Source organism: Rutilus rutilus (assembly GCF_951802725.1).
Source record: "Rutilus rutilus genome assembly, chromosome: 14".
Lineage (NCBI taxonomy): Eukaryota > Metazoa > Chordata > Actinopteri > Cypriniformes > Leuciscidae > Rutilus > Rutilus rutilus.
Window position 1 is genome coordinate 4,080,810 of NC_140219.1, and position 15,902 is coordinate 4,096,711.

Below are 15,902 nucleotides of genomic sequence, written 5' to 3' on the forward strand. Positions count from 1 at the left end.
GTATGGTTTGCTCTCACTAAAGCTCACTTTAATTTGATCTGAAGTGGAGCTGGAATCTCATAACATCAGTTTACAGAGAGAGAAAGAGAGAGAAGTGATGAAAATGAGAAAGGGAAGACTGTGTGTGTGTGTGTGTGTGTGTGGGGGGGGGGGGTAGCTTTGAAGAGAAGGATAAGAGGAGGAAAATGACAGAATGAGAAAGATGTAGATAAGGTTACAGCCTCAGGGATAGAAGAACTAAAACCAGGACAAGTGACTGAAGAACACATACACACATACTGTACACACACACACACACACACACACACACACACACACACACACACACACACACACACACACACACACACACACACACACACACACACACACACACACGTCTACACACGCCTACCTGTACTCAAAGCATGCACACACACGCACACCCCTACACTCAAAGCATGGACACACACACACACACACACACACATACACACACCTATACTCAAAGCATGCACACACACACACACATGCACACACACGTCTACACACACCTACCTATACTCAAAGCATGGACACACACACACACACACCTATACTCAAAGCATACACACACACACACACACACACACACACACACATGCACGTCTACACACACCTACCTATACTCAAAGCATGGACACACACACCTATACTCAAAGCATGCACACACACCTACCTATACTCAAAGCATGGACACACACACACCTATACTCAAAGCATGCATGCACACACACACACACACACACACACACACACACACACACACACACACACACACACACACACACACACCTATACTTAAAGCATGCACACACACGCACACCCCTATACTCAAAGCATGCATGCGCACACACACACAAACACCTACCCATACTCAAAGTACACACACACCTATACTCAAAGCATGCATGCATGTGTGTGTGTGTCTTTTGCCCTCGTTTGCGTCTCTCCTCGTCTCGTCTATTTCTGTTTTCATTGTCATCAGTTATTCTGTCACAGTCTGAGCCGAGTGTCGTCTTTCTGTCTGTGTCTCTCAATCTTTTTTTATTTTTATCTCTGTCTGAGTCTCTCAAAAGATGACAAAAACTGTATTTTTGTGTTACCAAGTCTCCCAAAACAACTAGTGCAATATCAAGTGAAACTGTAGTAAACAAGAATAGGGAAATAAAATGGATGTTGTAAAGTAAAATTAGAAATGAAAACATCACTCCCAGTTTAGATGATTCAGGATTTTACTCATCATTTTGTATCACTTTATATAATGTTATTACATACATTTACAATAATAATTCATTATGTGGACCTACTGATTTTATTGTGTATGTTATTGTAATTAATCTAATTTATTTAATACTATATTAAATTATTTTATTAAAAGTCTACAGTTTTAGTTTGAATTGTAATTCTAGTAAAATTGATTTCTGATCTTAGGTTTTACAATTATCTGGTTCTGGTATTATTTCTAATTTAATGATTTAATTTGATTCTAATTTAATTTAATTTAATGATTGAAAATTCTAATTCACACCACACACACACACACACACAAACAAACACGCACGCACACACACACGCACGCACACACACACAAACACGCACGCACACACACACACAAACAAACGCACGCACGCACGCACGCACACACACACACACACACAAACGCACGCGCACACACACACACACACACACACACACACACACACACACACACACACACACACACACACACACACACACACACACACACACACACACAATTTTAGCTCTGGCAATTTTAGTCCTGTAAACTTTGGCCTGATTCTATCTAGAAGCCACCCGAAATCAAATTAACATTTTAGCAGAGATATGAAATGGTGGGGGTCTGCATGGATTATTTTCTCAATGAGTAACGAAAGAAACAGGAAACGGATCAGAAAAGATAAGAGATGTTTGAACAGGTGCGACGCTGGAATCAGGATGAAGGGATATTCATGACTCATGTGTGCGTGGTTTTATTTTCATTCGGCAGAGTGAGCCATCTGTCCTTATAGATGACACCGCTCTATTTAATTAGATTTATTACATAACACAGATTACACCTCTAACGCTACTGCCGCCCTGCCTGCCATTTCTGAGTGTGTGTGTGTGGTTCCTTTGTTGACTGTAGATTTTCATCAAACATGATGTCCTTTTCTATGCCTTTGGGTGTTTGTGTGAGTTTGCGTGTGTGTGTATTTACTTAACTATACTTTAGGGACAAATTTGTCCTCAGAAGTCTGATAAATCTGACTAAAGGACACGCAGGGACGTCCTTAAAGGTAAAACCGTAATAAGAATCGTGAACTCATTGTCACGCTCAAGAAACCAGTTTGAGATGATTTAAACTTTGCATGTTATCCTGCTGGAAGATATCAGATGATACACTGTGGTCATACAGAGATGGACATGTTCAGGCTCACTGCATATTTTCTCTTTTTCGGCTCATTCAAACTCTAGAGACGCTTGTGTGTGAAAATCCCAGAAGATCAGCAGATTCTGAAATACTCAACCACGCCACGTTCAAAGTCTCTTAAATCCCCGTTCTGATGCTCAGTTTGACTCAGTAGATCCTCTTGATCGTCTCTGCCTGAATGCAGTTGCTGTCATGTGATTGGCTGATTAGATGTTTGCATTAATGAGCAGTTGAACAGGTGACCTAATAAAGTAGCTGGTGAGTGTATTATTAAGACTATTTTTTATGGATGTATGGTAAATGTTTAATCTTTATTTAAAAAATGCAAAAGGTTTTGTATAATATATGTATTTATATATTATAATAAATGGTGTGTTTGGTCTCCCTGCTGCAAAGCTGCAAAATGGACCAGACTTTATGTTGATAGTCAGAAGTCTATGTAGGTTTTTGACTCGGATCAGGCTTTAATGTCCCTGTCTTGTAATGCCGGTACAGATTGTATGATTTTGGTCTGCTCCGGATGAATGATGACCATCGTGTTGATTTCTGTGGTCGTGACTCTTAAACGGTGATCCTCGGACAGGTTCAAAGATGGCCGTTCTCACGGTCTTGCAACCAAAGATAGCCAAAGACAGTGTCAGAAATTCAGCATGATCATCTCACATTGTGTTTGCTGCTACGACCTACGTCTACTGACTAGCCAATAAAAGTGCAACACAAAATGGTGTATTGATCTGTAAACTCGCGCTCGGTCGGCCCAAAGTCCGGCATCCAACCAGCGCGGAAGGTCTTTTCTCGTGGCAAAGTATTTTTGATTAAATGCAATAAATTTTTTCATATGTATTTTCTCATTGTTTCTCCATAAATGAAAAGGTTTTAATGATATCCGTGCATCATTAAAAGTGAACAAATGTTTGACTATTCTTTTTAACTCTTTAAGGAAGTCAGTTAGAATAATCAAATGCAACAATTTACTATGTCAGGTAAATGTATTATGCCAATTTTATAATCAGTTCAAGGATAATCAATACAAAACATCAAATGCTCTGGAATAAAGAGAAGAGATGCAAAACTAACATTAAAATACATAATGCTAAGAGTTGAGTTACAAAAAGGCCCAGAGCCCTTTTCTGCATTTCATTTTATAGACAGAACCTCTTTCATATGGAAACATCTGCTAACAATGGGAATTTACATTCAGAGTTTACACCTTTTGAGAGCAGGAGACCACCTTCCTTTGTGTGCCAGCTATCTCTAAACTCTTTAAAACCTTATTACCTTTTCTTTTACTTATTTGGAAATGAGACATTTGTACCAGTCGCACTGAGACATTTCAAATGATACCAAACATGTATAATACTCAATGATAATAATTCACATTAAACTATATATTTTCTTGGGTGAATTCAGGTGATCTCAGCATGAGAGAGAGGGGGTGAGGGAATGAAACGTAGATTAGGATGACTCAGAGGTGAGACTTTCTCGCACAAGGGGGAGTTCAAATGTTAATTTACAGCAAGGTCTTTTGTCTACTCGAGGAATGGTCGTTCCTTAACCAGTTCTTCCAGTTTTTCCAGTCTTGCAGATCAATGCGACATGGCACTAAAACTTAAAACGAATCACCTCAAGCTCCATTTGCAAAATTGTCATGCCAAGTTTGCCTCCTTTCCCGCCATGACCGTGTCCATATTCTCCTCTTTCACTCTTTTTTTTTTCAAACGCACATAAAAACCACAATTTTCTAAAGTTTGATTCATCTCGCTCTGTTTGTTGACCACTAGCACATTTTATTCTTCATACTAACCTACGATTCAACAGATGTGATCATCATGCAGCCTACACACACGTCGTACCCGGCTTCATTAGATCCATGTCGTACAGTGTGATTCGTAACGATCTAATAGGATTGCTGAAATCGCAGTGTGTTAGGCAGCTCACTGGGTTTCAGTGAATGCACATGTGATGTGTGTGTTGTGCATTAGCGAGCAGAGCTTATGTGTGTGTTTTATTATCATTCTGTCTTTGTTTTTCACACTGCAGACAGACAGCAGGGAGATGTATCACACACACAACAGAGAAATCTCACCATTTATATAGGAATAGAGGTGTGTGTTATCAGCACATTTCCAGCAGCAGGACGGGTCTCAGAGCTCTTTAACCAGCGAATGGGAACATCACTTGAGTCTGTCTCAGCACAATCGTTTGAAACTCTTCTCTTTAGACTGAGTCTGCCTGCTGGAGTTATCACTTTATAACTTTTAAGTCTTAAAGGAGAAGTGTGTCATTTTTTTCTATGTTACTATATTTCCTTGTGTATTCTAGTGTATAGTAGTATACATAGAGTATAATGATCCCATGATGCATTACGGATGATGTAATCATTTTCATTACACTCTCAAACTATTACATTTTGCAATAAACTAAAAAAATACACCATCACTGTTCAAAAGTCTGGGGGTAAGATTTGAAAAAATAAAGAAATTGATACTTTTATGGCGCTTTTCCACTACATAGTACCAGCTCGCCTCGGCTCGGCTCGGCTCGGCTCGGCTCGACTCGACTCGACTCGGCTCTGTTTGGTTTTCCACTGTGTAAAAGTTGTACCTGTACCTGCTTCCAGGTACTTTTTTTCGTACCACCTCCGGCGCGGTTCTAAGCGGGCTGAGGCGAGCTGAGGCGATACTAAAATGTGACGTGAAATCATGGCAGACTGCTGATTGGTCAGAGAGAATCGTCACTATTCACTGCGTCATCATTGCACGCGCCAGACGCAGTATCCTGAATAAAAAACAGCAAAAACAAAAACAAAAACATCCAAAAACAGCATACACTCAATTTCCTCCATTGTCCTGTGTGTGTAGGTAGCGGGTGTGTCTCGCGCGTCTCGCGTAAAAGATTAAGTCACGGCAGTTTCCTGCGGTGTCGCTATGACGACCAGGTACTATTGTGGAGGTACTATCTGCAATGGAAAACGGAGCGAAAAGCGAGCCGAGCCGAGCTGAGTCGAGGCGAGTCGAGTCGAGTCGAGTCGAGCTGGTACTGGTAATGGAAAAGCGCCATTATTCAGCAAGTATGCATTAAATTGATCAAAAGTTAGAGTATAGACATTTATAATGTTACAAAAGATTCTATTTTGAATAAATGCTGTTCTTTTAAACTTTCTATTCATTAAAGAATCACTGAAAAAAATATATCAACGTTTCTGCAAAAATATGAGAAAATATTGTGCTGCTAACTGTTTTCAACATTGATAATAATCAGAAATGTTTCTTGAGCATCAAATCATCATATTAGAGTGATTTCTGAAGGATCATGTGACACTGAAGACTGGAGTAATGATGCTGAAAATTCAGCTTTGATCACAGGAATAAGTTATATTTTACAGTATATTCACATAGAAAACAGCTGTTTTAAACTGTAATAATATTTCACAATATTGCTGTTTTTACTGTTTTTTTTTAATGCAGCCTTGATGAGCAGAAGTGACTTTCAAAAACACTTTAATGACCTAGAGACTTTTGAACGATAGTGTATATTTGACACTATAAGACACTGTCGTCTTCCAGTATTTATATACCGCTTTACGCCAGAATATACTGCTCTTAATTTCATTCATATTCACACACACACGCTTTATCAGCAGCGTACAGTCCGGATTGTGAGGTCTATGTGAGTGATGGGTCTCACCTCTCTGTCTGCAAACATCCATCCATCATCCATCACTTTTCCCCTCTACCTGTATCATTTATCATCTGATCAGAGAGAGAGAGTGAGTGAGTGAGTGAGTGAGTGAGTGCGAGAGAGGGAGAGAGAGTGAGTGAGTGAGTGAGTGAGTGCGAGAGAGAGAGTGAGTGTGAGAGATAGAGTGAGTGAGTGAGTGAGTGAGTGAGTGAGTGAGAGTGAGTGAGTAAGTGCGAGAGAGAGAGAGTGAGTGAGTGAGTGCGAGTGAGTGAGTGAGTGAGTGCGAGAGAGAGAGTGAGTGTGAGAGATAGAGTGAGTGAGTGAGTGAGTGAGTGAGAGTGAGTGAGTAAGTGCGAGAGAGAGAGAGTGAGTGAGTGAGTGCGAGTGAGTGAGTGAGTGCAGAGTGAGTGAGTGAGTGAGTGTGTGTGAGAGAGAGAGAGAGAGACAGAGAGAGAGAGTGAGTGCGAGAGAGAGAGAGAGAGTGAGTGAGTGAGTGAGTGAGTGAGTGAGTGAGTGAGTGAGTAAGTGCGAGAGAGAGAGAGAGTGAGTGAGTGAGTGAGTGAGAGAGAGAGAGAGAGAGAGAGAGAGAGATTTTTAATAACAAATTAAATCATGATATCAAAAGAATAAACAAAGGTCCTGACATTTCTTTTAAGTCTGGTGTAATCCCAAGTTTTGGAAATGGGTCTCCTATATCCAGAGTCACTCTTCCATTCTTAAAATCCCTTATTAAAATCAATTCCTCATTTGTCACATATGTTGTTTTCCACATATCCACTATAGTTAGTGTGTGGCGCGTTGACCTCTGACCCAAAAAGTAGCTACTGCATTTACATCACTCATCTCAGGTCCAGCCACATTAACTATGTGCCTCAATGCCACAGTTTTAGAAGCACACAGTCTCTGCGTAAATCCCGGGATATTCTCACCCGCAATAACCATGCGAGCTCCTTTGATTAGAGGTTCTTCAAGTAACCAGTACAAAGAATTGGTCTCCTCCAGTCTGCAAACATTTAAAAGTCCCCACACTTTGAAAAGTTCTTAATAAAATCGAGGCACTCCAGCCAAACGTAATTGTTTAGCATCCATTAGAAACAGCGCAGCATCCAGTCCAAGCCCGTCTACTGTGTGCAAAATCGTTTTTGCCATCTTCCTCCACGCCAGATCAACAGGGCCAGTCAGAAATTTCTGAATAAACTGCAGACGAAAGGTAGCGTGTCTGCTTGGCAAATGCACCAAGCCTTGTCCTCCCTCTTCTTTCGGAAAGAAAGAGCACACTTTGAGGAACCCACTGTAAACAGTCCCAAAATGAATTCACTAGAATTAACTGTGTTTTGTGCGAATGTGTATGTGTTGGCTACTTGTGAACCAAAATGCCCCTTGGGGACATTAAAGATATTTCAGTTCAATTCATGTAATCGGGACAGTAGTCCAACAGGTGGATCCACACAAGATAATCTATGCCACAATGTAGAGGCAAACAAGTTGGTGATTATTAAAACTCTTCCTCTAAATGACAATTGTGAGTGAATCTATTTCCATTTTTTCAATTTTCCTTCAATTTTTTTCAATCACCCCTTCCCAGTTCCTTTGTTGGGTATTTAAATCCCTAAGATGTACTCCTAGATATTTAAATAAACCTTCTTTCTTCCAACTCATCCCACCAGGTAGTTTTGCTAGCCCTTCCTCCCATTTCCCAACAGCCAGTGCTTCACTCTTCCCCCAATTAACTTTCGCAGCTGAAATGATTCCAAAATCATTAAGAACAGAAACCAGCTGATTAATGTCTCTGTTACATCTGTCAGCTGCAGGCGCCATCATGTGCCAACTGATGGCAGCCTAGTCCCTCACCGTCTCCATAGACTCTGTTATTCCTGGACTTCATTTCCCAGAACCCTCTACTCATTATTAGTTTATCGGTTTCAGCTGTGTCTTGTTTCATTTCATCATCACCCTGTCTATTTAAATGCCTTTTGCCTTTATTCAGTATGAAGTCTTGATTGATTCGGTTCGGTTCGGTTCGGTTCGGTTCGGTTCGGTTCGGTTCAGTTCGGTTCGGTTCAGTTCGGTTCAGACTCTGTCAGCAGTTTGAGCAGTTCCTGGTTTCTTTATATTTTCCTGAGTTTTGGATTTCGTGTTCCCATCTGCCTCAGTGGATTGTATTTGTGTCCGGACTGGTTACATGTGCTTGACCCTCTGCCTGGTATGGACTATGACCTTGGATTATATTTGTTAATAAACTGCGATTGGATTCTCACTCTGAATGCTGTCTCACCACCACAACAAAATCATTACAGTCTCGTTGCCCATTTACCAACACAATTACATCATCGGCATAAGCTGAAATTTGATGTTGTATATCATGATACAATGTTAAATGTTTCATCTGATTTCTTAATTTATTCAGCATTGGTTCAATATCTAAGGAGTAAAGCATACCAGACAGTGCACAGCCTCTACTAGCTGTAAAAGGGGCACTCAAACCACCACTGACCTTCAGTAAACTCTCAGTGTCCTGGTACAACACTTTTATCATATCAACAAAACCAGAACTAAAACCAAAAGCCCATAGATACTGATGCTCAGCGATCGAATGCTTTTTCTTGGTCAATAGAGATAAACCCCAAATTTACCCCTAAAAGACTTGAAACACTTAAAATATTCCGTATGAGACAGACATTATCTGTGATTGACCTAACCCGGCACACGATACCTCTGATCAAAATGAATGACCTGCCCCATCACTTTTCTCAGTCTATTAGCCAGAGTCTTAGAAAGGACTCTAAGATCTGAACAAAGCAAACTCTCAGGTCTCCAGTTATTGATCTCCTGCAAATCACCCTTTTTAGGTAGCAATGTGATCACTGCTCTCCTACAGCTCAAGGGCAAAGAGCTTTCATTCAGGACTGCCAGCAGGTCCTCGCCCAGCACAGCCCAAAGCTCTTTATAAAACTCAGCTGGGAGTCCATCCATCCATCCCAGGAGCTTTTCCACTCTCCATGCCCTTGAGAGCGTTCAGAAGCTCCTCTTCCGAAAGAGGCGTCTCCAGCTCTGCCTTTGAGTCCTCCAAGACATTTGGCAGACCTTCATAGAAGCAAGCAGACAACTCCTTGTCCTTTCTATATTCACTGCTATACAATGTCATAAAACTGTACAGCTCGTTTTCTAATATCAGATGTCTTTGTCAGTTTCTGCCCATTTTCAAAGCGTAAGGAGTGAGTATAGTGACTCTGACCGTTCGTTTTTTCCAAGACTAAAGAAAAACTTAGATCCATTTGTGTTAAATTCTGAAAGCGAGATCGTACCAGAGCCCCCTGTGCTTTAATCCCGAGCAAATCTGAAAGAAGAGATGTCTTAGTTTTAAAGGGATGGAATCAACCTAGGACTGCCAGGACTTTTACGTGCTTTTCCCTAATCACTGAAGTGACCTCGACGTGCGGGTTAGCGGTAGCATTAGCCATCAGGCAAGTGTTATTTAAATAAACTCCTGATGTACTTATAAACTTTCCAATGCCTCGTTTTATGAGTACAGAACCTATTTGTACTACTGTAGAAGTTTGGTGCCATTCTGGGCATTATTATTGGGGTAATTTACGAGATACATCCTTGGATCCATTAGCGCCTGCACTAAGCCATCCGGCTGATATCTCTAAATAAGCTCTAACTTTAATAATGTTCGACCAAGGGAAAAAAGGCTTCTGGGGGGGTGTTTGGCTCGATGTTATGGTGCAAAGGACCCTAGGTTGATTTTACTCCGAACCAGCCCTTTAATTGTCTCAATATGTCTTCCCTCCCCAGGGATCTCTGCTAACCCTTGTGCCTCCATTATTTCAGACTCAAGTTTTTCCATTGATCTAGTGATGTCCCGAGACACACTGAAAGTATACTGATGACAAAGTACTTTAACTTCAACCTTTCCATTGTCCCACCACTGTCGTACATTTTTAAAACACGGTTTTCTTCATTTAAAATCATTCCAGAAAGAAACAAAAAACATCTCTAAACTGTACCTTACTTAACAGGGAAGTGTTAAAATGTCAGTATGCGCTCTTTGGCTTCATATCTGTTATAAACACATTACATGTGACTAGACAAAGATCAGAAAAAACAGTTGGTGTTATAAAACAACTTTTCACAACATTAAAATGATGCTTAAACAATAAAACCTATCCAATCTGGCTAAAGAAATACAATTTTCTCTATTATGTACCCACGTGTATTGTCTTACATTATTTAGATCCCTCAATAGATCACATAAGCTATGGTCTCAATCAGTTCATTTAAAGCACGACTTGAGGCAACATGAGGTTCCTTATGATTTCGGTCTAATCTATAGTTCCTTATACAATTAAAGTCCGCACCCAAAAACAGAAAATCATCAGAGCTACAATTCTGTAGTATTGTATTTACATTTTTGAGAAAGAGTACTCTTTCGTTACCATTTGTTGGAGCATAAACATTAATTAAAACTGCCTTGAATTTGAGCCCTTACAAATATTAGTCTGCCAGATATCACGTTTAACCTCACATGAGATCGGTAAGAAATTCTTAGCAAAAAGGACAGCCACCCCTCCTCTAGTAGAGCTCAAGTGAGTAAGAAACACTTCACTGAATTACTACTCTGCTCTGAACTACACTGTTTACCTTCTCAATGGTATCAAAGAAGATAAGCACAGCACTGTTCATTCGAGAAGCAGATATTGTGCTATATCACAGCCAAACTACTGTACAATCCTCCACAGAGCAGTTCATCACAGCGCCAGTTTTATCCCACGTGAAAGTTGCTCAAACTTTGTTTGGCTGTGTGGACCTGCCATTGCTGACCAGCAAAGCGCTGGTTAACAGCGTTCCTCAAACCCCCCCACTCCTTAAACTTTCTTTGTATTCTTTTCAAAAATGTTTTAGTATAAAAGTAAAAAAGAAAGAAAGAAAGAAAGAATAGACTCACTCGCACACGCCGACTCTGCCCACTGACTCACAGCATCCGCTCAGAGAGAGAGAGAGAGAGAGAGAGAGAGAGAGAGAGAGAGAGAGAGAGAGAGAGAGAGAGAGGGATGGCACATGCAGAGTAACGATGGAGGGGAAATTGGACGTCAATTTGAATGATTGAAAGATTCTCTAAATCGTCTGAAATGTTGTTCATCATCTTCAGTCCCATCAGCTGAGCAGAGTCGGGACTTTCAGGACTTTTGTATTTGTTGTTGTTGAAGTTCAGACTTGATCCTCAGATCTGTCTCTTTCTCTCTCTCTCTCTCTAGTCTCGTGTGGTGGCCTGTATGACGGCGATTCTCAGTCAGATGGGAGACAGACACTATTCCTGTTACATCGAGACCTTCAATGGGACCTCAGACCTAGTGGTAAGACTATCTATCTATCTATCTATCTATCTATCTATCTATCTATCTATCTATCTATCTATCTATCTATCTATCTATCTATCTATCTATCTATCTATCTATCTATCTATCTATCTATCTATCTATCTATCTATCTATCTGTCTGTCTGTCTGTCTGTCTGTCTGTCTGTCGTTAAGCATCTTGTGTTTGTTCTTGCAGGACTTCCTGATGGAGACGTTTCTGTTGTTTAAGGATCTCATTGGTAAACATGTCTATCCTTCTGACTGGGTCACCATGATCATGGTGCAAAACCGGTGAGCGCAAAAACACACACGAAAACACCAACACACTCGAGTTCCTGAGAAAACACCAACACACTCGAGTTCCTGAGAAAACACCAACACACTCGAGTTCCTGAGACGAACCGCAGTAACAGCCACCGTCAGTCCAGACATCTCCGAGTCTTCGGCAGCACAAACACTATGTTAACATTGATTACACTTCAGACAAGAGAGAAAGAGAGATTTAGAGAGGAATAAACATACTGAGCTCGCTGAAAATATGGATTGTTCACGTGTTTGTGTGTTCTTTTTAATGGCAGACAGTGGCAGTATATTGTGTTTTATTGACCTCAGTATATTTCCCTGGAATTCAATATCACAGTGTTTTATGTTCATCTGTGACCCTGCTGATCATCAGATACTGGGAACACAAACAGCAGTCCGACACTTTAGACACACTCAAAAATGCCTGAAATACTAAATCAGATGTTATTTATTGTGAAGAAAGTTGCACAAAAACACTTTTACTACACCTTACAAGCAAAACATCTGAAGTTTATACAGTTTGAAAATGGTATTTAAACTTTGGTTGTGAAATTGAAGATATACATAAAAATAAATAAAAAAACAGCTGATTCAAAGGCACTGATACTCAATATTGAAGAAAAGTGATGTTAGGGAAAAGATACTGCAGCATTTGAGACACAGATACAAACACATGATCTGAGGAATGAGGTTCAGACATTTAGAAATGTGAGTCAAGTATCCAAACTTCATTTGATGTCATCTGTAGAAATCGTGGATTAATACAGAAGTCAAACAAAAAAGTTTCATGTTTGTCTTTGTGTTTGTGAACTTTTATTAAGAATCAATGAGAGATACTATTATAGTTTTTATTCATATTTTTAATGTTTTTATTTGTATATTTTCTGTTTTAAAGATTTGTATTTATTTTGTATAAAATTATTATTATTATTATTATTATTTTTTTTTTTATTTTAAGTAATGAAGATGTTTTTCAATAATAACCCTGGTATGTTCGTCCAATCAGAGTGTTCCTCCGAGCGATCAACACATACGCCGACACCATGAACCTCAAGTTCCTCGACAACAACAACTTTGAAGTGCAGGTCGGTGTGTGTGTGTGTGTGTGTGTGTGTGTGTGTGTGTGTGTGTGTGCGTGTCTTACATGAGCTTTATCAAGATCGGATTCAATTAGCTTTAATAGCCCTAATATCTCACATCCCGATTTCATTTTATCATGATTTCCCGCTCTCTCTCTCTCTTGTAGTTATGGAATAATTACTTCCATTTGGCTGTGGCGTTTATTACCCAGGAGTCTTTGCAGTTGCAGCATTTCTCTCCCACCAAAAGGACCACGATTTTGGCCAAGTGAGTCTTAAACCAGAATCCTCCCAGTTAAACCAGCGGAAGCTGCTCACAGACACACTCTATTTATAATGTTTTCAGAAGTCTGGCCCTCACCACTATAGTGCAACAATAAAATATGCATAAACACGCCTGATTCTTTCATTCAGATACGGGGACATGAGGAGGCTGATTGGTTTCGCTATCAGAGACATGTGGTACAAGCTCGGTAAGACTGTGTGTGCACATCCACAGTGATGCGAATGCATTATGAATATAACATCTATGCTAATTAACTTTTGTAACTTTCAGGTATGAATAAGATCTGTTTCATTCCCACGATGGTGGGTCCTATCCTGGAGATGACGCTCATCCCTGAGGAAGAGCTGCGGAGAGCAACCATCCCGATATTCTTTGACATGATGCAGTGTGAACACAACCACTCCGGAAACTTCAGAAAGGTACGCACGCACGCACGCACACACACACACACACACACACACACACACACACACACACACACACACACACACACACACACACACACACACACACACACACACCACACACACACACACACACACACACACTCGCACACACTGTTTTTATATCAAGGCGGAGATCTTGATTTGATTTCCCTTATTCTTAAAATAAGCTAAACTCCTTTCCTGTGGGGACTTCTCATTAATTTGTATTATTGTTCTGATGAGTTAATTATAATTAGCATTGGCCAGGCAACAGACTGCATCTGTATTTTTTCAGTGGAATAGATTTAAACAGTGTAAAATGTGTTAAAAATATTTGTATAATTATATGGAATGGATTTAAAGATAGTAAAATGTGTTTAAAATATTTTAAAATATATTTCTATAATATGGAATGGATTTAAAGATAGTAAAATGTGTATATATTTGTAAATATATTATAAAATATATGAAAAAATATATTATATTTGTAAATAAATTATAAATGTGTGTAAGATATTTCTATGGAATATGTCTATAGTTCTATGGAATGGATTTACATGGTAAAATGTGTTCAAATATATATTTAAAAAAAATCTATGGAATATTTATGATCCTGGGGAATGAATTTAAACATGGTAAAATGTGTTAAAAATAATTTTTAAATATTTCTATTGAATATTTATAAATTCTATGGAATAGATTTAAAATGCTTTTACAAATATTTAAAAAATATATATCTATGGAATATTTAAAAATATTCTAAGGATTAAATTTAAACTTTTTTTTTTTTTGAAGTATTGTTTGACTGAATTATGTTTTAGCATGTTTAGGGTTTATGTTTGTCTTGTTGGGACATCACAACAACTAGGTTTTGCTATTTGTTAATAGATGCTTTCCAAAAAACTGTGGAAAAACCTGCCCACACACACAGTTTAGCATATGACACTGTTGAACTTTTTAATGATCTCTCTCTCTCTCTCTCTCTCTCTCTCTCTCTCTCTCTCTCTCTCTCTCTCTCTCTCTCTCTCTCTCTCTCTCTCTCTCTCTCTCTCAGTTTGAGAACGAGATCATTCTGAAGTTGGATCATGAAGTGGAAGGAGGCGGAGGAGACGAGAGATACATGGAGCTGCTACAGAGCATGTACGAAAACACACACACACACACACCCACACAGTCTGGTTCGCTATCTTTGTGGGGACTCTCCATAGGCGTAATGGTTTTTATACTGTCCAAACTATTTATTCTATCCCCTTACACTAACACTACCCCTAAACCTACCCATCACACACACACACACACACACTAACCCGACCCCTAAATCTACTGATCACACACAACTTTCTGCATTTTTACATTTTCAAAAAAAACTCATTCTGTATGATTTATAAGCTTTTGTACCCATGGGGACCGCTTGCTGGTCCCCACAATGTAGGTGATCTCAGGTTTTACTATCCTTGTGGGGACCAACCCTGTACACACACACACACACACACACACACACACACGTTGTGGTCTTGTATAATCATGGCTTCACTCCATAAGAACCTCTAAATCCTCCTGAATCTCTGACTCAAACTGAAGCCAGGAGCACGAGAGCTGGTCTGACCGTGTGCCTCTTCAGTCTTTTAGAGTGCGCTCAGGGACGCCCCCTGTTGGTGACCGAGGTGCAACACTTCGTTACCCTGGTGACCGGCCTCCTCGAGCGTCTCCTTGACTACCGTACAGTGATGAGCGATGACAGTCGGAACAACCGCATGAGCTGCACTGTCAATCTTCTGGTAAGCCCCGCCCACCCACTGCTAAAACACCACTTTAACATCTCACACACATAAACGTCAGTGAAAACATTGTTAAACGTGTTTATAATGACAATAAAGGTAATCTGTCTATCTATAAAAGGGATTTTCTCATCGGCCTGGCCCGTCATTTTATTTAACAAACACGTAGATGAAGATAAATGGTAACACTTTACAATAAGGTTCATTAGTTAACATTAGTTAATGCATTAACTAACATGAACTAACAATGAGGAATACATTTGTTACAGTATTTATTAATCTTTGTTAATGTTAGTTAATAAAAATCCAGCTGTTCATGTTAGTTCACAGTGCATTAACTAATGTTAACCAATGCAACCTTAGTTTGATTTTAATAACGTATTAGTAAATGTTGAAATTAATATTAACTAAGATTAATAAATGCTGTAGAAGTATTGTTCATTCTTAGTTCATGTTAACTAATGAACCTTATTGTAAAGTGTTACCAGATGAATATTCCAGCATAAACACTGGAGGTTTAAAAGCAGATCCATCCCAT

General features: G+C 39.5%; 1 protein-coding gene across 2 annotated transcripts in view; it reads left to right on the forward strand.

The window, feature by feature from the left end:
- dock2 (dedicator of cytokinesis 2) overlaps positions 1–15,902 on the forward strand; it is a 118,918-nt gene that overhangs the window by 84,666 nt on the left and 18,350 nt on the right. For both annotated transcript variants that reach the window (XM_084430589.1, XM_084430590.1), the window contains exons 27-34: positions 11,392–11,490; positions 11,690–11,784; positions 12,803–12,881; positions 13,043–13,143; positions 13,290–13,348; positions 13,432–13,580; positions 14,641–14,726; positions 15,208–15,364. In XM_084430589.1, the coding sequence (XP_084286715.1) occupies positions 11,392–11,490; positions 11,690–11,784; positions 12,803–12,881; positions 13,043–13,143; positions 13,290–13,348; positions 13,432–13,580; positions 14,641–14,726; positions 15,208–15,364 (825 nt within the window). The remainder of the gene's footprint in view (positions 1–11,391; positions 11,491–11,689; positions 11,785–12,802; positions 12,882–13,042; positions 13,144–13,289; positions 13,349–13,431; positions 13,581–14,640; positions 14,727–15,207; positions 15,365–15,902) is intronic.